We start from the raw sequence: 23,843 nt of genomic DNA, 5'->3' as shown, positions 1-23,843 counted from the left end.
GCGACTCAAAATGTCTTCTTCGCCTCTGCTCTTTTCGTGGCTTTAAAGGGGAACCGCGACATCTGCTGTCCGTTTGTGAAAAAAACATCCAATCCGGTTTGAACAGGCTGTGGTTGTCGACGAATAGAAAGCCGCAGCTGTGTGTTGGACTGTTGAAGCGTCCAATCACCGGAGTGGTAGTAATAGCCTGTCCGTGGTGCGGTGGTGGACACACACTGGATGGGACAGGGCAGCGCTACATGGGGGACGCAGGCGACGGCGGCTGGCACCACCGCTCCTCACGTTACACCCCGTGGAGATCAATTCGCACTCTGGATAAATCTATGGGGCTTTACGGCGCTCCGCTGTTGCGAATTGACTGGATGAAATAACCGAGCTGAGCATGAACACATCGCATTTGAGGTAACCAGCGGATTTGAACACTGGGAGATACATATACACGCACACACACACACACACACACACACACACACACACACACACACACACACACACACACACACACACACACACACACACAAACACACACACACACTGAGAGGGGGAGAGGGCCATGCTCAAACACACAGCCGCTTTGTAACCACCCCCGTCGTGTGTGTGTGTGTATTTCAGTGTTTTCTTCTCTGAGCATGGACTGACCAAATCCCTCTCTGGATGATTTGATGGGGCTGCTCAGAGTCATGATGCCGCCCAAGTTGCAGCTTCTGGCGCTGCTGGCGTTCGCAGTGGCCATGCTCTTCCTGGAGAACCAGATCCAGAAGCTGGAGGAGTCCCGGGGGAAGCTCGGTAAGTTTAAGGGGCTGCAGCCCGATCCCATCCCGTCACAACACCGCAGGCTGGGCGTGAGGTCTGTGTCTTTGCTTCGCAGTGTATGTGCATCACCATTGTTGTGCATTTGGCTTTGGTGTGCTGGAGAGAGCAGATGTACCCTCAGACAATGTCACACAGATCTGGGATCTGTCCTGAACTTTGCATGTCCATCCAAAGGATTTAAATCATTTATTCCCTAAAGAGATGGAAGCTGTCATGCATCTGTGCGATGCAGTGTGAGGTTGAGAAGATGCTGCTGTCTTCAGCCTGTTGCCCTTTGGTAGCGAGCAGGTGTTTTGTATACTTTTGAACTGCAGCTAACAGTTATTTCTGCATAATCTATAACCTGATAATTATTTCCTGGATTTTACCGTTTGGTTTTGAAAATGTGCCTGTCACAGTTTTGTAAAACCTTGATGCCCAAAACCCAAAGATATGCAGTTTATATTATTAGAAAAAGAACAGGGATGTTTGGACATGCAGTATGGTAGCTGGTGGTTGTGGAGCTTGAAATGTGGGCTGGTCAGAGATGAATATACCGGTTTTACGAACTGTTTTTTTGCTCCAAGTCTGCAAGACCACGCCACCCTGCTCCAATCCCCCCCCCCCCCCTTGCCCCTTTACCAAACCCTCTCCTCTGATTGAAAAGTAGCGGCGCTGTTTTCAAATCTCATTGCAAGCTCCCACCAGGGGCTCTCTCCCAATAAAGATCTGGGACATTGCAGGATTATCTCTCTGGTGCCTCCACTGTGGGGATTTTTCTTTTTCTTTTTTTGTTGTTGAAGAAACAGCAGAGCGGTGCACATAATCTAAGGGTGCAGCCAGCGTACCTCAGGGGTTCAAACACCAACTCTTGTATAATTTCCATGAGAGCGGGACCCCGGGCCCCCAGGAGAGGCAGCGAAACGGACCATTTTCACGGCAGACATTTTGACAGCAGCAGGAAAAGCACAGGTGTAATCAATAGCATTTAAAAATGGCTGCAGTGAATTCCATTTAGGTGAGTCACTTCCAGGATCCCTGTATCCTACATGCTGGTTCATCCAAACGGCTTACAGGGACGCTTAATGGAACAGAGAAATCGTTGATTCTATTGGTAACACCTCAGCTACGACCAGTGAAAATGTCTGCAGTGAAAAGGGGGCTTTTCTATTTGAACAACAGGCCTATTTTAAGGCCGTGCACACCCACACAGGTGTCAGGATGATAAGAGTGAGGGATGTTCCAGTCGGCACAAATAATTGCCATACAAATAACTGTGAGTTAAGGATTTAATTGCTTTATTCTATTAACTGTATGCCACGCAGCAGTGCTGTTACGCCGGGCTTTGCAACGAGAACCCGAATCCAATCTTTGCTCAACGGCTGCTCAAAATGATCCAATCACCGGCAAAATAGTGTCAATTAATCTCCAATAGTTTAATCTCTCGCTTTGCCGCACAGCTTTATTTTAAATAGCTCGTTGCTTAAACTGTTGTGCAGGCCGACCTAATGTAACGAAACCGCGGCTCGGTCAATTAACCTTCTAGGGTCTCAGGGAATTTATTTAGCATTTATTCAGAGACCAACTCAAACATAAACTGTACGTTTACCACCACGAGGCGACTACTGCTAATTTCTTCTCTGCTCCCATCAGTCAACACATCTGCTCTGAGCTCACAAACGCTACTCTGGATGGAAGTGACAACTCCAGCATAAGTTGTCTGCTATAAATCAAGAGGCCCGTCATCGGCACCTCTGTCATCGCCTTGCTTTGTAAGCAACACGCACGGCCTCATGTCAGCTGAAACAGAAGAGGCCGTCCAGCGGCTCTTTGTTTCCACGTGTCGTTGTTTTTCTGTTTCCTGACATTGGAACCTTTTGCTCAGGTTTATTTGCTTCAACCCAGCTGATAAAAAAACCCACCTAATTCCCTTTAAATTCCCTCAGTTATGCAATATAGAACGAGTGTGCAAACTGTGTCAAAGTGCACTAATTAGCTCGTCTCAACCAGCTGTGTCTGTCTGAGAAGGGGAGTGGGCTGTTTTATGGTGTCCGTTAACACGGGAGCCTGTGCAGCAGTTGGTTGGAGATCCTCTTACGCTCCGGGCTCCTGGGGCCAAATGGGTAGGTCTGTTTGCTTCCACGGAGACGTCGTATGAAAGAGCACACGATTCCCTACATTTGGGCGACGATGTGTGAACAGTCAAAATTGTAGGAACGAGAGCGAGTTTAAAAAAGTACTTTTTTGAAAAGATTTTAAATCTCCTCTCCACCCGGAACATTTCGTCCTGTTTTCACTAAGCTTCAAAGAAAGTTTCTTATCTATGAAAAGTTTGAATGGGATCAGAACGTTGGGTTTCTGCGTGAATTTATGAATGAAAATTTGAACATTCGCCCATTCGTTTGAATTCATTCGAGGTGTGAATGAGAAAAGTAATGGCACACGCTGAGCTGAAGGTTTTGTTGAAGGAGATAGATGTGGAAAAAGTGGCAGAGGATTAATAATATATGGAATATTTGTGCAAAAAAGAACATTTGCTTCCAGCATTCACAGCAATAACGATGGCCGAGATGAGACCTCTGCTCAGAGGGACGTTGGCTCTATCAGTGCTACATCTGAAGGCACCAAACTGTATTTAAGAGAGTGAGGATGGTGTGACGGACCCACACCGTCACAAGAAAAATTACCTAAAATAAATGAAAACACCCATGCTTGGCATTTATAACTGCTTATTAACGGGTATATCGGTTTATACTGGCCTCGTTCAATCATAGCTGTGCTTTTTTTTCCTGACCAACTGTCTAAAACCTAAAGATATTCAATCAGTTATCAGTGAATTGACTCATTTCCAGCTCTTCAGGTTCATTGGTGACTCATTTTATGTTGCTTTGACTAATCGGTTAATCCGCTAACATTGTATTTTACATGTGCTACTGATGTTTTTGTTATTTGCACTATCATCTTTTGCTGCTGTAACCCTGTAAATGTCCCACTGTGGGATTTATTAATGATTATCCCGTCTTATCTTATTATTTAAGCACTATGACCTCAGATATATGTCGTGCCACGTTTATTGGCTGATATGATTTGTTGATTGGGAGAAAATGAATCAACAATTTTGATGATCACGTAATGGTTTTAGTCATCAGAAATTAGAACATAGCTTCTCGAGTTGCTCCCTGAGCGCTTGATAGCAACCAGCCCCTCCTCAGGATGGTTAAAATGCAGAGGTCAAATTTCATCTGCTAGAATGTATATGAGGATTGAAATAAAGTTCAAGTAGCTTAACATACAGACCAGTTCCCAGGCCAGATTGTGAATCAAACAGTTTCAAGTCATCTTAATTGAATAAGGTTTAACATGTTGTAACAATCCGGTGTCCTGGTGGCTATAGATGGCTATATTGACCTGTGACATGGTTTACTGCTGCTGTAAGGGGCTATACGTTCCACACAGTGAAAACACACACACACGCACACACACACACACACACACACACACACACACACACACACACACACACACACACACACACACACACACACACACACACACTCTCCCAATGCTGAAACACAACCTGAGAGGCCTTTCACCCGACTGCCCACCACCACGAGAATCTGTTGACTTGGCAAAAAAGCGCTCTGATGGATGGCTGGACTGAGCAGACGTCTGTATACTGGAGCTCTGAATTATGTGCTGCATAGCCAAATAGTTGTGAGTGAGGTTTTCAAAGGCACGATGCTGACAGACGGCCACGGGGCCGGTCACACATCAGGTACGCCTGCTGCAGGTCCGTCTGTGCATCAATATAAAATCACAACGGGTAGGTAGGTGTCCAAATCAAATCTCCATGAATGACTGTTTTGTGATAAACGGAAGAAGCTCACCTTCCCGCTTCGTTGTTTTCTCATGTTCATAATGATCTAAATGCGGGTGGGAATGCCTGGAGCCCTCCTCATAGTGTGGGATACTATTGCCCGACACGCGGGCTGAATCACTTCCCCCATTAGACGCCCCCCGCAGGGCAGACAGACTGTGGTTCGCTCCCGAGCTAATCGTCGTCCCACTGTTTTTTCCCCGAGAAGTCTCCTGCATTACAATCACGCCGCGATGCAGCTGCGTGTCCTGTCGTGGGCTTAATCCTTCATCCTGACGTTATTTCTCTCTGGCATCCCACCGGCACCGCTGCTGGCTGGGTCAACAGTAACGCAGACTGACTGCGCTCGGACGGGTGGAATAATAAAGTTTCTTTTAATAAAAACAGCCACAAACCGAGGGATTCAGGGCCACGTTCCCTGTCAGGGTCTCCATTAACTCCCTCTCAATTCATGCAGTCTCACCGGCTCACCTTGAAGGATTTCACGCTGTTATTTTGAAGTCTGATTGACATTCCTGCGTAATGACTCATTGACGTCAAACAGGAGATGAGGGCCTGAATTCGATTATCTGTGATCAGATCAGTTGAGACAATTGGATCATTCAGATCTGACGGCATCCAAAAGGCCTGAACTAGAAGGATTTTCAGGTTCTTATAAGAATTGTCAAAACAAAGTAAAAGAATGTTAGTTGTTTTATTGAATAGTTTGTACTTGCCCTAAAAGGTGAATATCTTTTATGCAGAGGATCATCTGCATGACTGTTCTTGTGAAGTTTGTTTTGGATTCCTGTGTTTTCAGGCTGAAAGCGTGTTCATAACACAGTTGAGTTTATCATTATTTGTGTAACATCTACCCCTGCTTATTTCCTCTGGGAGATTATTCATAAACACAAAGAAAATTCTCGTTTTCATCGTAAGAATCCCAACATTTCTTCCCCTTTTTGACGCTTAAGAAATCAGCTGATCACAAAAGTTATGGTCACAGGTTGATTGCTGGTACGTCGAGAGCTGTAACTGTAACAACCTTTAACTGTAGCATACAGCTTCTGTGCCCTGCACGCTGTGTGAGGGCTGTGTGTCATCCAGCAAACAAATACTCAGACTACCCCCCCCCCCCCCCCCCCCCCCTCTCAGCATCATCGCCTTTTTATCTGCTGGCCGTTATTCAGCCTGATTAAAGGAATTCAATTTCCATCTGTTGCGTGGTGATATTTAGTTCCGGACACAAGCGGCTCCGTGATGAGCTCCGAGAGAGGAAAGAGGGATGCTGTTGAATGCAGAAGAAGGAAAGCGATGCATGCTCTCATTGTCATTTTGCGGAGCTGACGCGAGACTTTTTAAGCATCCATTTGTCACCGCGGCCCGTCGCTCCCAGGCTCCGGGTCGGAATGTGACTTTGATTGTCATGCCAGGCACTCGCAGCCTCGAGCCGGCCCTCACACGCCGAGGGACCCGGTCAGGAATTTGCTCTTGAAAGGACGTCGGTCAAGCATCACTAGTCTGTCCTTATGTGCACACTGCATGGACTTTGATTGGACGACTTCATGCCTTCGAGCTGCACTGCTGCTCCTTCGACCCCTCCCTCTGCTGCACATCCCGTCACCGTGAGACGAGACCTTGAGCTGCAGTCGTTTTGTAATTTTACTATAAAGATGATCCCAAGCTTCGACCTGACTCCTTTCACTCCTACACATTTTTCAAGTGCAACTGGTTGCTGTGACTCAAAAGGGCTGCAACGCCAAGTGCTTTGCGTCCTTTTGAAGCAAATTGATGACACATTGCTCGCACTCAACTTACCGTTTTGCCTCACCAGAGTCATTACTTCATGACTCATCTTGGCCTTTTGCCAGTTTATGGCTATTTTGGAATGACGGCACATGTAGACGTGTTCAGTCAGTGTGTATTTGGTCATACATTGTTTTATCTCAGTTGACAAATTCTGTTAAATTGACACCACAATGAAGTGAATAAACACAGTATATGATTACTTCCTACATTTGCCTTTTCACTGGTATTTTGTCTCCTTTAGATACACAGAGAACATAATGCATATCATAGATGACTATCTTGCAAGCAAGAATCGCAGAATCGTGATATCATCGTTATCGTGGGCAAAATATCGTGATAGTATCGTATCGTGAGTAACCTCCCTATTGGACACTGCACTCAGACTCCCCTTCCCCGACACCCCACATCGCTGTTTTTAGCTTCCTTGAGGGGTAAAACGGGCACATGAGTCATCCGCTTTCACTCTGCGTGTCAACATCTGCTACCACGAGCATCCAGTAGCATCTCTCTGCCCGGACCTGCCTGCTCAGTCACTCTGTGTAACATGCCATGTGAGCGGCTAATGGAGGGGAGCCCACAGCGGAGACAGGTGTAGGTGTCGGGGATGGATCTGCTGCGAGAGGAAGGGAGCCTGAGTGCTAATGGTCATACTGGGCTTATGCTGTTTTGTTAGAAGCAGGCTTTGATTAGGGCTGAGGATTTATGGCTCCCTAGCTTTGTCAGACGGCGAATGTGTTCCCCGCAAAGTGGCGCGCACGCCAGCAACCGGATGCCGGCACGGCGTTTGCTGCCGCAGCAGGATGACAGACAGGCTAATCAGGGTGTTATGGACGGTTTCACACCCGGGATGTAATTGGAGGCCGTCTCTAGAAGGACAACCTGCTCCGATGCCACCCATCACTCCCCTCAGCTGGCCCCGATATTCCCTCCTCACACAGACACAGTTTCCACTCCCGTCCGTCTTCATTTCTTCCTGTGTCACTGTTGGGCGGAAGTGTCTGGTCACTCGAAATGGCCTTCAAATATGTGACACCCAAACCCTCGGATCATATTGAGTGAACCTGGAGTGGAGCTCTGACTGATGGCTGATGAGATATTATTCAGTTGAATCTGACGAAGCCAACGATCCTGAAAAGATGCTCAAAGTGACCGTTGATCCTGAGTGCAGATGTGAATTTCAGAAATAATCGCTTATTCATTTTGCACACTCGATATCAAGATCAAATGTCGCTGTACGCTGTGAGTTTTGGCAGATAATGGACCCTGTGGATGTAAACTTGTGACACCAGGTGGAAGTTGTTGTCCTGTTTCTTTTTCCGTCTTCTGACAGGGCACACGGCTAATAAACCTCTCTCATAATAATAACTCATAATGACGGCCTCATCCAGCTCCTTTCCGGATCAATAGTTGTAAACAACAGCTTTATTTGCATGCCGACTTTCGTTTTTTGAGATATTCAAATCCCTCTTGTGTTTTACTAACCCCTCTGGATGAGCGCCTGAAAGGAGAATATCCGCCGCAGGCTTCGGAAGTAAGGTGCTATCAAAGGAGGAGGAAGTGTTGGGGGGGGGGGGGGGGTTGAAATCAAAGAGATGATTTAATTTTCATTGCCAGAGAAGTATTTAAAGCCCCGGCTTGTGGATATCGTAAGCCCCTATGGAAAAAAAGAACCTGAACAAAGAAAGCACGCCCGCAGCATTTTTTACAACCAATTTCATCAGAGCACGGAGGGATAAGGAAGGAAATAAGGTGGTCGGTCAGGCGCTCTTCTTCTCCTCAGCCCAACTTTGCTCCTATTAGTTTTGGAGTTGGCTTCAAGCCCCCTTTATCTTGTTTTCCCGTAACACCGGGCGTCCTCGGGGACCGACTGTTAATGTGGCGCTACTACACTTTTTACCTTCTCTGCTTGTCAGACTTCTCCACCTCTTCACTCCCCGTCTGTGCCTCCTTTTCTCTCTTTTTTTCTGTTTCTGTTTCTTTCTTGTCTTTGCATGTGTCTCCTTCCCCTCTTTTCACTCTGCTGAATGGTGTGAGCGGCGTTGCCAAATAGCCTGAAATTCAACTTGGAAGTTCATTACGACGGAATACAAATAAGTACATGGCAAACAGCCGCGTGTACACGTCCATATTGATGAAATATCTGGGTTGCTGAATATTCTGCTTGTATACTCAGACGTCCCCAGCTGTGTGGATCAGTGGATTTATGCGTCTGCGTCTCTTTTTCTGTGGTGTTTATTTGTTTGGTTTTTCTTCAGTAATGCGACGCACAAGGTCGGTTTATTGAAAATTGAATCTATCCTGTCGGTACTTTATGCATATTTCCCGTCCTGACACTCTGCTAATATTAACGGCGCACCAATCCAACATGCCGGATTAATATCGCCACTGATTTTGACCTTATTAAACAGATGGGTCAGACGTGATTGGTTGAACAATACATGCCGACTCTTTGTCGTCGTTGTTGTTTAAAAAAATATATTAGAGTTTTATAAACCTTCAAGAACATAATTCAAATTTGCATAAATGATGTTTCTGTATGAATGACTTTACTCGTGAGTGTTGCAACTAACAATTATTTTCAACACTGATTAGTCTGCCAATTATTTAGGGATGAATCATTCAGCATATTTAATGCCTTCTATGGCCCGAAGCAATGTTTTCTCATAGATTGTTTATCCACTGTAATACTATTAATTAAAAAAGAACCACAGGAAGGGCACCCTCCATGTGGCCTTCATTACCACAACCTGTCACCTACATTACCCACAATGCAACTACAACAGCAATGGTTCGGTTCAAATCAATTCTCCACTGCTCCGGATTTGATAACATCTTTTTAAACTTGTAGTCTTCAGATCCACAAGACACTGAATTAAGTGACATCACTTCCTGCTGGAGCCTCAAAAGGCTTTTATACGAGTGCTTGCTTCCATGCAGTAAGTAGTCCTCCCTTTACTTTCATGTGTAAAACAAACTTCCCCTTTTTTAAAATCGCTGTGAGGCTGACAAAGAGGAATACTTTGTATCAAACATTTTTTTTCCCCATCATATTATGTCTTCTCTCATCTCATTATGGCGATTGGACGATCCAAAACAATTTCACACTCAGAATCCGCCAAAGTGGCGCCCGCTCATCCCACCAACACTGACCCTCTGATGGCGAACGCGGTGCAACATCATCACTGGATAGATGGCCTGCAGACGCTTAATATAATGAGATGAGAGCAGAGATGAAAGATAAGCGAAGGACCGAACTGGCGTCATCGCAGCGGCGTTCTGTTCCACCCCACGTTGCTGTGTGGCGCGCATTCTCTGCGGTGTTCACCTGTCCCTCCCACTCATCATTAAAACTATGAATAGCTGTCGTCTGCTCCGTCTTAATAGAGTGTGGAGTTCTCCCCAGACTCCCATACATGCATTATTAATTATCTGTTGCAGGGTCGAGAGGGGGAGAGAGGGAGAGAGAGGGGGGAAAAGGGAACATCAGATATCTGGGTTGCAACCAGATCTGCGCTGTTATGCAAACATTGCTTGTTGTTATATCAGGATATGCGAGCTCCGAGCAAAAACTGAGCATTACGTTTCTACGCATTCGGCTCCTATGATTTTCTGCAAGTTTCGTATGCTTTCGCAGAATTGACTGCGGCGTTTGTGAGGCTGTGTTAACAAATGCGTGTGATGGCTCTCCTCTCGAGAAGAGTCGCCCCGGATATTCTCTCCTTCCTTTTGAAGTGCAAATGCCTCTGAAAATGTTGGCTAATTCCCACTGCTTAGTCATTCGAGATCTGTGCCAAGATGAGATATCTTCCAATCAATCCCCCCCCACCCGCCCCTGTCAGACCCTCAGTTACTTAACAAGGCAGGGGAATGATGAGATCTGCCATCTGTGTAAATTGCTCCATAATCTCATCCGACTGGCTGTTTGGGATGAAGCAGACAGGACGTGGCCCCCTTTACTCTTTCTGTTTTCCCAGACATTATTGGCTCACCTGTCAGACAGCACTGCCGGCTTCGATCGCACAAAAGACATATTAGGGGAGAAGATGGCAGGTTGAACCATGACGATTATCATTTCCATCTATCCTGGATTGTTATCATTAGTGTAGGGACACGGCTTGCATTTAGACCAGCTATTATAAATGGGCCACATGTGGCCGGAGCTTCTTTAGTGTACCCTCGAGTTTAGTCCAACAGCTTGGTTTTCATCTGGAACGCCAAAAACACCCCATCCTCAGTGGCTGCACTTTTATAGTCTCTTTTTCCTCCCCAATAAGGGCATTTCTGAAGTTTCTACTGCCAACATCTTCCTCCTGAATGACACTCAATGGAGTAATTATAGTCTCCAGACTCATATACCAAACCGCTTTAAACCGTCTGCACAGTGTCGTCTGTCTGCGCCGACAAGGCCGCGTTCTGTCTCTTTGCTATATATGAGCGATGCTTTGTTGCATCCTCTGACAAAAAGGGTCTTGTTTTCAACGCGCTACTTCATCAGAGTGGGAAAATAGACATTTCCAGGCTTTTTTTACACAACCTTCCCGTGAAGCGCTGTGCCGAGTTGAACCCCAGGGCCCGGCAACGGCAGCATCTCTCCAGAGGGTAGAGCACCTCCATCTTGCACCTGCCGTTGTGTTTCCCACACTTTACCTGCTGTCGTCTGTGCTTTCTAAGTCACAGCGATGAGAAACTCTCTATCATTATGCAGTCTCACAAAGCAGCAGTGCCAAATCCGGGATGGGAAACATCACGTCAGTGTGAAACGTGTAATTGACTAGAATCTGCTATTTAGCCAGGCATTTTATTTCACTACTTCGTCACACCGGGTGCATCTGTTGATTTGTATTTCAATGGCGTTGCCTTTCTGTTGCATTTTGTTGAATATTTCAGTATTATTGTTTGAGTTATTGACTTAAGTTAAGTTTTTTTTATAGTATTGTTTTAAAAGAAGAGGTCTGGAGGTGTTATCAGGGTACAGGTTGGTGTCTGGGTCTCTGTGGGTAAAGAAATAGCAAGGAGGTGACAGGATACATATACTCAGCACAGAGGGGTCAATAGGCCAAACTTTCACCCTGGGCCCCCTAACGTGCTAATCCGGCCTTGTTTCCGGCTTTCATAAACATTGATCAAATTGTCTGGCCACATTTCCGCCAGTCTCCATTCCTCAGACCTGGTCCATGTCTCCATTGTCTCTTCTTCTTTCTTCTCCCCCCCCCCCCCAACCCTCCCACATCTCCCCAGCTGTCCTGTGCAGGGACAGAGCAGAGTGAATGAGACCTTTCATGGAGCGTCAATGTTATACTTGTGTGTCAAAGCCAACGGAGAAAATGCCTCCGCTTCCGCAATTTACCCGTTTCTTGAAACATGTGTATCTTATCTTTCTCTAATACACGTGAAACTATGAAACACTGTGGAGCATAAAAGTGGTTTAAAGTAGGTTTTTTTTTCTTCTGTTCCCGTGTGTGTGGATGTCCCTGTTCCTGCTCTCACGCTGAGCTTGTTTAAAAGTGCTGAAGGCGTTTTTGGATGTGCCGAACACCTTCGCTATCACTTAATGAAAGTGCTCATTTATCCGTCTCCTTTTTCCTTTTTTCTGGTTTCTCTGCAGCTGCCAGCGGTGTTGAAAAGCTGCACAACAGTTTCCTCTCACGGCATGTGTCATATTCCTTGTCATCACTTAAATAACCACGGAAAGGCAGGTTCTCTGCTCTGTTAAGTCTCCCCGTCCGTCTGACTTCATTCCAGTTTCCTTTCGGTAATCCACTCTCTGTTAAACGGATCCAGAGAGGCTGAATTAGGATAATTAGAAATTTGGAAGTGCACAGGTTTATCCAAATTTTGGTGAGTGCTCTAGTGGTGACATAACTGCCCCCCCCCCCCCCCCCCCAATCCTGGCACCGCACAACAGCAGCATCCAAGTCTATAAAGAGGGAAGAAGGAGAAACGGCAACAGCAGACTAACTCGGTTTTTAACACAGCAGCAAGCTAGATCACCTCCCTGTCATCCTTCATTGATTTTGCAATCCAGCGGCATCCGAGCAGAACCATACAAGCCGTACACCTCAGTCTGCCACTGATAGCCAATCTCTATTACCCACCTAGCCCAGGGCTTCGGTTCGGAGGGCTAACCCTCTCGGGGGGGCAAGCCGGCGGGAGGGAGAGAGCTCCAACTGGCGGATCGGAGCGATGATAGATTTATGTGCCGCTTGGAGAAAGGATCATCTTCTCTCCCCCACTTTTATTATCCCATCAGATCCGACGTGATAGCAATAATACATGACGGCCCGTCACATTTTGCAGATCTGGCGGCGAATATGAATGATGATTTCAAATGCTTGCGTCTAATCAGCCGCGAAATTGCTTCAGTAAATATGTTCGGCTACCGGGCCTCTTCCTCCTGTCTCTCACTTTGAATGAAACTCTGAGTAATAGGCTTGTAGTTGTCACAATGTTTAAGACCCGTGTTGGCTTCACGGTTCATAATTAGCTTTTAATGCACAGAGAAGGCTTGAGGGGAGGAAACTGACGGAAATGTGGAATGAAAGGAGGCCTGCTGTGTGGCCATAGTAATTCAGGCCTTTGTTCTCTAATTAAGTGACCTCAGAAGGGAACGCTAAGCTTAGGTGTGTGTGTGTGTGTGTGTGTGTGTGTGTGTGTGTGTGTGTGTGTGTGTGTGTGTGTGTGTGTGTGTGTGTGTGTGTGTGTGTGTGTGTGTGTGTGTGTGTGTGTGTGTGTGTGTGTGTGTGTGTGTGTGTGGCGCCCTCTGATATGGAGGTCCGCGCCAAGTGTATTTGGTCTCGCAATGAATAGGGCGTCGACTACAAAGCCTAAGGAGTCTCTCTGTGGCCGCTTCGCCTCCTTGTTGGATGTTGGAAATTGGCCAGAAAACACCAGGACAAGTGTTTTCGGGGCCCCTTCGCATAGTTCAGGACATTGTAGTTGGGGACACAGTGGCCCCCGGTCTTTTTCTCACTCTGCACCACCTTCTTTGGAAAAAAAGATTGAGACACTGCCAGCCTTCCTTGCAAGCTTGAGCTCTGGGAAAGCCTAAATTTGTGTGTTTATGATACAGCAGAACGATAAAAAAGCTTACATGATGATGTATGTTCTCCTGTTCTCACCGGAGAATGTCAGAAATTCAAAATATGGACGAGGACATACCATGCCACTTGATTAAACATTCATTTTGACACTACAATGGTATCTAGCCATGTAGAGCCCAGCTATTGTCTTGTTTATCCATCTAGTTTTATGAGATTCCTCGCTCTGCCTCGGGTGCCATCATCAATTTGGGGTGCTCACGGCATTTAAACAGTACTTTTAAAACACTCAACAGTAAGATCCCTTTCAGAAACAATGTTATTCTGTGGAATAATCCACAGACCCGGCGACCCTGAATACAGGATAAAGCGGTAGACGATGGATGGATAATCGACAGACCTTGCTGGCAGCAGAGTATTTCTTCAATGGAAAGTTCTTTCAGTGAATCCTGTTGACAACTAGGTCTATGGATTGTCCAGCATATCAGGGACACTGAATTCCATAAATGTAAGTCCAATATTCAGTCTCTGGGAGCTCTGTTTTTGGTCTCCACCATCTCCTGAGGGAATTGTCTGGCTCTTTAGCTGCTTAATGCTCCACTATGTTCACCAGCCAGTCACTCACTTTGTCTGTCTGGAGTTCGGGGTTGGCACAGTGGGTTTATCTCTGCTTTTTGCTAAGAACGGCTGTGCGTGTTGCTGCTGGAAACAACCTGATGAAAGTCATAAGATTGAGCCTTAATATGAAAGCTGTGGGCTGTAAAACCCAAAATCCAATGTGCTTACAGACGCAAAGAATGCCCCTAGAGCTCAAGGGAACTGCAATTGTATTTGGGTTTATCATTATGAGCAACATCCTTGACATTACTTAGTCATTTGACCCATTATTAATGTAAAAATATTGCTTTAGAGAAGCTCCAAAGGAAAGAAGAAAACATATTAAAGTATTCTTTGCTAAGAGATTGACCAAGAACTCAAATATTGTGCTCGACGGTGCTCTGGCAACACAACAAGCAACCTTTTTCAGACTCGCATGTTGTTAATCCTGATTAGTGCACGATGGTATGTGACTTTTTTTCTAACTTAACCCATTAGGAACAGCAGAGATAAGAAAAAACACCGACACTTATTGATCGTGGTGAATTTCCGTTTTCGGAAAATCATTTCGGGAAAAAAGAAAAGTGAGGAATTTAGAAAAATACAGGATATAAAATTACATTATTTAAATGTATTTATGCAAGGAGACCTTATGATTTATGAACATCTACTCATTCACTAAAAAGGATGTTCACTAAAGTATGTTTAAGTGCTGTTTATCATCGTGAATCATTTTGGCCAGAATAATCGTGACATGAAACCCTTTTAACCTTGGAAGGAAATGTTCCTGTAACTCATTGTAAGAAGCTGGTTGAGAAGTTTTCAGGGCCTTTAAGACTATGAAGCAGACACCTGGTACTACGTGTCAGATAAAAGCCACCTAAGAGTTATGACTTGCATTGTCATGGGCTGCACAATTTCTTTTTAAATGCCGGTGTCACACTTCACTCTGCGCCATCACAAAAATAATCCTCAAAGGACATTTGAGCCCAAGCGATAAAGTCGCAGCGTAGCAACTGTTATTGCTGTTGTTGTTGGCTCGTACGTGCTCGGGGGAAGGAGGCGTGAATGAATGTGTCCGTTACAGTTGCCCTGCACGCTGACAGCCTTCAGCCATTACAGCCACCTGGCGCGTCTCCACGCCACCGGCCCCCGAGAGCAGCAGTCGTGAGCGTGCAGAAGTGGCGCGGCTCCGTCCGTAACCGGATCCAGCTTTGATGAGTGGAACATTAACAGCTGCTCAGGACGGTGTAAGAGAGGGGGCAGTGTTTCTAGGTGTTGTGTGTGTTTGCACAGACCAAGGGAAAGGGGAGGCAGAATCACAGTTGACATCTTAATTGGCCACCAGTGCCAGATGCCGGCCTCTAAAGCCAGCCGGTCCAGGCTGCAACAGTGTCTCCACAGCCAGGCAGAGCTTTAGCTAGGGTTTTAGGAGCCCGCTGGCTCCATTGAATGCTCCCACGGGTATTAGGTGCTCCAGTGCGGCGCTGCCTCCCCTCCTCACACACACACACACACACATACACACTGCCTTCTTCTTCTTCTCGCTCAATCCTTGGTACAGAGCACTCTGAAGCATTGTCAACACCAGTCAATCTGAGGCGAATTCAGATGAATAAAAGCCTGAGGGTAACAAAAGGCCCGGGCTTCTTTGTGTTGAATCTATTCACATCGAGGCACTGAGGTCTGGCCCGCTTCATGCAGTGTTTGATTTGAGATACCTCCTCCTTCCCCATTTACAGCGCATTGATATCCTGTAAACGTCCAGTTAGCTATCAAATAACTGTAGCCTTCCCGTCTAACCGCCGACCTCTGACCTCTCCCTCTTCACCCTTTCACCCCTGTGACATGACGTCGTCCTCGGAAGGAAACGCAGTCCATCCACACTCATCTGGAGTCCGTCTGAAACATAGGAAGACGTACTGGGCCATATGACGGTACATTTATGTGATCTAGCACTCCACTCTGTGGTTGAGTAAGGAGAGTGGAAGTAAAGGTGGGGGGAAGTCTATTGAAGGGGAAACTGATAAGCGAATAAGAGTGGCGGTACCGCAGCGTGAAATAGGCTGCTCACAAAATGATTAACTAATATTCCTGTTTGACATCATTTTTTTGTTATATCCTCGGTGTGAAGCAGGAGAGGAGGTTTTAGCTATCTGCTCTCCGAAAGAGAGTACGTTCTAATGAAATGGAAATCCATTTTTAATTAAGTTACACTTTAGTCTCACACACACGGCGGTGTTACTCCTGACAAGATCAGAGTCATATCTTCACGGCGTAGCTCATGTTAAGTGGATCAGCTTTAAATGTATTCTTGATGTGTAGCAGAGAAGTCAAATATGCGTCAGCCGAGTGCTATTGGAGTACAGTTCTGGGACCTGTTAAACATTGACCCATATATAAACAGCGATCTGGGGACGGGGAGTCAGAGATGGTGGTGTTTTTGCTTGCACTCACAAATTTAACACCACCTGTCCACACTTTGCAGTATTCACAAGTATGTAATACTTACTGGCACTTTTTTAGAGAGATGTTTTTATGGAGCTCTTCAGCTTCACAGAGAGGTCAGAGGTCTGGTTCGGCTGATGTTAACGTCTGTATAATGAGGACTGAAGGACATATATGCTAACTCTAGCTCATTTAACCCCTTATCGTCCCTCCAGAGCGAGCCATCGCCAGACACGAGGTACGAGAGATCGAGCAGCGGCACACGCAGGACGGTCTGCGGGAACGGGACGCGTCCGCCTCCTCGCTGTCCCAGGGCGAGGACGACCTCGTCATCATCTACAACCGCGTGCCCAAGACGGCCAGCACCTCCTTCACCAACATCGCCTACGACCTGTGCGGGAAGAACCACTATCACGTCCTGCACATCAACACCACGAAGAACAACCCGGTCATGTCCATACAGGACCAGGTCAGAGCAGCGCCTCACACCCAGCGGGCACCACTTAGAGGAAAAAAAACGTTTCATCCACTGCAATAACAATCATGCTTGGTTTCAGGTGCGTTTTGTAAAGAATGTGACTGAGTGGCGGGAGATGAAGCCGGCTTTCTACCACGGACACGTCTCCTTCCTGGACTTCACCAAGTAAACGCATTGTCTTGCAATATAATGTCAAAGCTGTAAAGACAGTTTAATCACCCTGCTGTGGCTTTGTGCAGGTGACTCCACCTAGTGGTCATTCACAGCTTTTCACTTCCACAGTGAAGAGTAAATAATGATCTGAATGTAGCACAGTGCCGATCCTCTGAGTGTGTTATTGACATTACATCTGCGTCTGTCTTCGGAGTTCATCTTAATAGTTGAATTCAAGTCCTGTTGAGATCCAAAACTTGATCCCTGTCATTTCTGTCAGGTTCGGGTTGAAGAGGAAGCCCATCTACATAAATGTGATCCGGGACCCCATTGAAAGGCTGGTGTCCTATTATTACTTCCTGCGTTTCGGGGATGACTACCGGCCCGGCTTGAGACGCAGGAAACAAGGAGACAAGAAGGTTAAAATGCATGAATGCTCCCTTTCTATTGTTTAAATCGATCGATAGATTCTCAACGGTTTCGTTCCTCCTGTTCAAACCGTAAAAAAAATTGTGAAAGTAAGTCAAATTGGATATTTTCTTTAAAAAAAAACATCACATTTGTTTCAGACGTTTGATGAATGTGTATCCGCCGGCGGCTCAGACTGTGCCCCTGAAAAGCTCTGGCTCCAGATTCCCTTCTTCTGCGGTCACTACTCTGAATGCTGGTAAGTGTTCAAATGCCTGACGCTGCCCAGACGGCACTGACTCGGAATTATAACCTAATATCTGAAACGACAGGAAGAGCTTGATTTAGCTCGTTTTTCATTATCTCTGATGAGTCTGGTGATAAGTCATATATTTTTTATTGTCAACACATATGTCTACATAGGTGTGGAACCAAAACCTCTCGGCTCTTAATCCTCTGTGAAATAGAGCCCAATTGTTTTAATAACTAAATAACGTCGTTAAGTACGTCACTCAAATGTGTAAAAATCCATGGCTGAAAATAGGCCCCAATAAATGCACCATTTACTTAATAACTTTAACTTTATTTCTGTCATCATTTACATGAAAGTACACATATGAAATTCAACCAATGTGTTTCCCATCTTAGGTATTTGGAGCAGTGGGCTCCTGTAAAGGAGAGACACTAGCTCATGGACACTTTGACATGTGGGCGTCGGGGGATTTACTCATTTTTGTTCTTTTCAGTGGGATCTGTTAGAAATAGAAAGAATCTTATCCTTTTCTCACCGGAGGCAGTTAAGATAGTTGAGGAGTGATGCTGTATCAGTTCTGTTTCATAACGCACAACATTTAACCTCATAGTCCTTTTCTGTCACTCATCTCTTAAGGTCTTTGATAGCTCTCTCAGCCTCGATCTTTATCTCTCTAGTCGATGATCTTTATCAATAACTCTCTCTGACTTCACTTACCCCCATTTAATCTCTGCTTGCCCTCCATCTTTTCACCATCTGCTCCTCTGAAGCAGGTTATCGACAAAAGGTCTAAATAAGGTCTGAGTGTCTAACATTGCTTGTGCATCGTGGTGCCAAAAAGGAACTTTATAGATTTAAACTATCGACTTCCTTCCCTATTAATGAATTTCCTGACCAGGACAACAACTGCCACTGACTTCATTTTTTCTTCTTCCATTCCTTCCTCTCTTTCTCCTCCATCCTCTTCTCCTCCCATTCTCTCTGGTTCACATCTCACTTCTTCATTTTTTTCCCATCCCCGTCTTCATACCTTTCAGCTTAATCTCTTCCTCCCCTGCAATTTCTGTCTTTTGCAACTGCTGTGATCATTTAACGTGTTATTTCGGCTAGAATACGAAAAACTAACGACATACAATGAACTTGATGTGTGCAGGAACGTGGGCAGCCAGTGGGCTCTGGAACAGGCGAAATACAACCTGGTGAACGAATACTTGCTGGTCGGAGTAACAGAGGAGCTGGAGGACTTTGTCATGATGCTGGAGGCCGCGCTGCCACGCTTCTTCAAAGGAGCCACTGAGCTGTACAAAACAGGTCTGCTCAATAGTTAGACACCATATTTTGGTTTCCCTCACCGATACACCGAAAGGCTACTTAATGGCTACATTTTGATTCTAAAACTGTGTCTGTGTGCTGTGGTTGCATATAAGCAGTCTGAATTGCTCCCCTGAGAATTTAATTGTGATCAATATGCACTCATGCCTCGCGCTGATGTAGTTACAGATTAGATAGGAGTGCAGCCAGAATGAATAATGGAGAGCACAAATAATTAAATCTGACAGTGATCTAGATGGACTATGCATCAAGTGAAGTCATAATTTTGAGCAGCAGATACACACAAGTACTCAAGTTAATCAGGTAGTGGTGCAGTGCAGAAAACATGCCCGTTCTGAGGGGGTCCAGGACTTGGCCTGTGGGGATGCTGCTTGCAGCTTTCTCGAGCCGAGGAGATGGAAACTCGAGTCATGTCCACGGACATACAATCTCTGTAAAAAAAATAATAAAAAAAGTCAAATATGAAATGTGTTATAATAAAAGGAAGGTTGAAAGGTTGAATATCCTGTAAACAATGTAAATTTGAAGCGCTACTGTTTCTAAAGCATTTAAAAACAACGTCTTGGTAAAATCCTGACTATTTGTGACAGTGATGTCTGTTTAGTTTATTCATATACGTGTTGCTGGTCCAAATTCAAGAAAGGGCTCCCTCGGCAGTGTGAATAAGATCACATATGTGAAGAATACATGCTTTATATGCTGAGTCTCTCTATTAGTAGTAATGGTCTAATGTCTCTTTCTAAGGTCTAATGTCTCTTTCCTTAATGCTGAATTAGTGAGTTAATGTACCCAGACCTCTTCAATCCTCTCCTCTCCTTTCCTCACAGGGAAGAAATCCCACCTGAGGAAGACCAGCGAGAAGAAGCCGCCCACAAAGGAGTCCATCGCCAAGCTGCAGCAGTCGGCCATCTGGAAGATGGAGAACGAGTTCTACGAGTTTGCACTGGAGCAGTTCCAGTTTGTCAGGGCGCACGCCGTCAGAGAAAAGGACGGGGAGCTCTACCTGCTGGCACAAAACTTCTTCTATGAGAAAATCTACCCCAAAAACTAAAGAGGCACATGTACGTTCGGAGAAGCCGCCTAGCGCGGGCTCAGCGCCGTCTGAGACGGGAAAAGAGGAAAGCGAGACTAAATGACTACAGGTGATTGCGTGACTGGTGTATGTTCTTGTGATTGAGAACATGACGCGGAGCTGCTGAACAACCCGCCTCTGGAGACTGCTCCCTTATACACGTCGGTGCCAACTGGACAACCGGCTTGTGTTTCGTTGGCAGGTTGTGTTCCCAGCAGCCCCTGGGCCTCCGCCGCCCCCTTCACTTTCATGTCAAATGTCGTCCGACCAGAGACCCTCCGCCAGCGTACGTCCAGAGATGACCTCTCCAACGACTAGTCGGACCTCCACTCCCGCTGGGCTTCAGTGTCCTCCGATTCAGACAAAACATTTTCATCGGCTCTGTACTGTTTGGTTGTGTTTGGTTGTATTTTAACTCTTTGCTATGGTTGTCTTTTGTATGTAAAGACAGTGACATTTGTCCATGGAGACACAACACCCCCATGCCTCACCACCACTACTAACTTAAAGAGATTTTAAGTGTAAGTAACTGACTACTGTGCTGTATTATTGGACTTGAATTGAGGACTTTTGAGGTTTTTTCTGAAATAAAAATCCGGTGGCCATGGATCATTATACTGGGACAAGTGCGTATGTTTTATACTGTACTTGATGTGATTTGTTGGATGTAAATGCGCAGCTTCTCCCAGAGGCTTTTCCTCCATAATGAAGGAAGACGGGATATTATTAAAGACTGAAGATGCTGCTGCTGTAAATATTTACTACTTATTTCCAGTCCAATTCATCCACAGACAGATTTTATACAGTATAAAAGTGACAGTTTGTGCATTTTATCAGTTTGGACAACTCTTTAATTTCTCTTTTTACTCTCCGTTTTATTTTATGTTATTTTATGTTCATTGTAGAACCAGATGTTGTGGGATATACTGATGATATGGGAAATGCGTTAATTTCCTCTCTTGTCGAGTTAAATCAGGAGGGCCCCCTAAAAGTTACTAACTGTTAATGGTTGAGTCTGCAGTTACACTGCAGAGTGGTATCAACCTTCTCATCTAACTCTGCAAGAAAGCAAATATGCATATTTCCCCATGACGTCAAACTGTGCCCTTAAATCTCTGCTGTTTTCCTCCACACAAACGATGTTGAAGAGGTTGGTAATAACACTGCTTATTCTCTTGCGTTTGTCATCGCTCCTTTTCTTGAAGGTTGGGTTTATTGCCATTTTAATGGCCTTTTATTGGCTGATTAAAGTTCTTGTCTAACCTTCATAAATTGTTAGGAAGTTAGAAAAATATTGCCCCCTCAATTTATTCAAATGGGCGAGCTGCGCAGATGTTTTCTACTGCATCAGAATTCCTGAAGTATGTAAATGAGTGGTATAGTCATGTTGATCTGAGGGGATCCTGTTGGTGCCTTCTCCACACCCAAAAAAAGCTTTGACAGCGGGGAACATGAGAGCAACGTGGCTGTTATCATCTTTTGATGATGAAATACACAGGACATGATTAGATCTACCAGAGTGTGTTCTTCAATTTTGTGTAAATGTAGGGGCATCATCTTCTTCATCATCAGGTACAACAGAGCAGGGAGTTGTTAAGGCGGATAAAACTGCTGCTGTGAAAGCTGGATTATTTCAGGGCTGGTATCCTGCAGAGGGAGATAAAGAGCTGCCAGACCTGCTCAAGCCTCCCACTGTGTGTGTGTGTGTGTGTGTGTGTGTGTGTGTGTGTGTGTGTGTGTGTGTGTGTGTGTGTGTGTGTGTGTGTGTGTGTGTGTGTGTGTGTGTGTGTGTGTGTCCATTTCAACACCATTTCCATCTTCTAGAGGATTTTTTTTTTCCAGTATTTGATGTGATGACTGCAGCGGGTTAAATATGTTTTGCACCATACAATTAAACAGTTTATTATAAAAGCACAGAAGGATGTCATGCCAACCTGAATGTATAAACTATTCTCTCTTTTTTTGTGGAAGTCACTATATTGCTGCTGAAGAAATAAAAAATGAATTGAGATCACTGAAATAGGAACATTGTTCCATGAAGTGAATGGAGTCACCAGAGAAAGTGTGTATGAGCCAGTGCTGCCACTCAGCGTTGCTCATCCCTGCTCTCAGATAATCCCTGGACAGTCATCAACTATTGGACTCATCCCCATTAATCTCAGATCGTTTTCCAGTTACAGCTTCCTGGTTTTGGCCCTCTGACCCAGATAAATGTGGAAGGTGCCCCCTCGACTACTTAAGAGCCTCTGTTACAAGCTGACAGGGAATCAGTATTCACCCTTCTGAGGCCTTCTATGTGGATATATTAGGAACAAATCAGAGGCGGAAGCTGAAAACTATCTAAACACACCTGGTCGCAGATGTTATTTGTTAGCTTTTGGGTCTTTACGATATTATTTAGCCAATATGTGGCTATTACTAGAAGGTTATTATACCTTTTTTCCTTATAGGAATTTCAACTATATTGCCACTGCACAGTATGTTGCTAATACATACTATATAATGTGCATATATAACACCTATCAAAAATATAGTATGTGATCAAGTATGATTAAAGTGTGCAGTGGAAAGATACGGCCAAAAAATCCTCATCAGGTCACAGAATTTGATGGGTCACAGGATTTGTTGGAACACCGAACTTAAAACGAGCACAACACAACCACATGGCCAGGGACAAGAAAAACCTTGTGCATTAAGGATTTCTCTGAGCTTTACAGCCTTGTGGGACAATAATTAATATCTGCCTGCCAAATAAAACCAGTCACCATCCCATTAATCAGAGCAATAATGATCATGTTTATTATGGGTAATAAGAAGAAGCCCACATATCAGTTGTAAGAACGTGGCTGGAGTAACGGACAGAGAGAGGCAGGACAACACAGACGTGCCGACAGATTTTAATGAACCCATTCTTTTCCTCCCATCACCAAACACTGCACCCATGGATAATGATGACAGACCATATTGATCCGTACGCGGAAAAACAAAACCATCACGTCCCGGCCGAAGCACCTGTCCTCAGTCAGCCTCTGGAGAGAGTCACTGTGGAGGGACTTTAACAGGAGCACATAATTCATAAGTCTACCCAACAAGGCCTCTGCCATTTTTATTATGAGGACAACGCTTAGTTTATGAGTGAGGAAGCAGCATTGTTGTCCCCTGCCAGTAAATATACGTGAGACACAGAGAGTGCCCAGTCTCCGAGACGTATGGCTTGTGATGACTATGTCCCTGACGGTTATGTAATGCGGCAGTAAGTCTTCTCACTGAGCTGTGACATGTCATGCACCGGCCTCAGTGGAGAAGAGTTCACTGTTTGTGCTGTGGTTTCTTCACACTGGCTCCTCCTCGCCTATCTGGCTTGGCAACTCGAAAGTAAACTGTGACTCTTGCAGGTTATTTAATAGAGCAGCTTTTATTATTTGCACAGCCGCTCTGGTTATTAGCAAGTTTGTACAGCATCATCATGAGCCTTTTGATTTGAATTGTCAATATTACATGGGTGCAGCCTTCTGAAACTTAACTCACGTCAAACACTTGTACTTGTATTTGAATGCAACATCTTTTTTATGCCACTTTCTTTTACTGAATTACATTTCATTGGGAAA

At 45.2% G+C, this 23,843-nt stretch overlaps 1 protein-coding gene across 1 annotated transcript; it reads left to right on the top strand.

Moving 5' to 3' along the window:
- The first annotated feature begins 166 nt into the window (after positions 1 to 166).
- Positions 167 to 20,978, top strand: hs2st1a (heparan sulfate 2-O-sulfotransferase 1a). Its single transcript, XM_084008780.1, has 8 exons — positions 167 to 402; positions 613 to 786; positions 16,755 to 17,008; positions 17,097 to 17,182; positions 17,451 to 17,589; positions 17,740 to 17,837; positions 18,985 to 19,142; positions 19,991 to 20,978. The coding sequence occupies exons 2-8, from the start codon at positions 663 to 665 to the stop codon at positions 20,212 to 20,214; spliced, it is 1,083 nt and encodes a 360-aa protein (XP_083864906.1). The 5' UTR covers positions 167 to 402; positions 613 to 662; the 3' UTR covers positions 20,215 to 20,978.
- The last annotated feature ends 2,865 nt before the right edge of the window (positions 20,979 to 23,843 follow it).

The sequence above is a fragment of the Eutrigla gurnardus genome, assembly GCF_963514095.1.
Source record: "Eutrigla gurnardus genome assembly, chromosome: 4".
NCBI classification, from domain to species: domain Eukaryota; kingdom Metazoa; phylum Chordata; class Actinopteri; order Perciformes; family Triglidae; genus Eutrigla; species Eutrigla gurnardus.
Note: the sequence above shows the minus strand (reverse complement) of the source record. Positions and strands in the feature narration are given on the sequence as shown.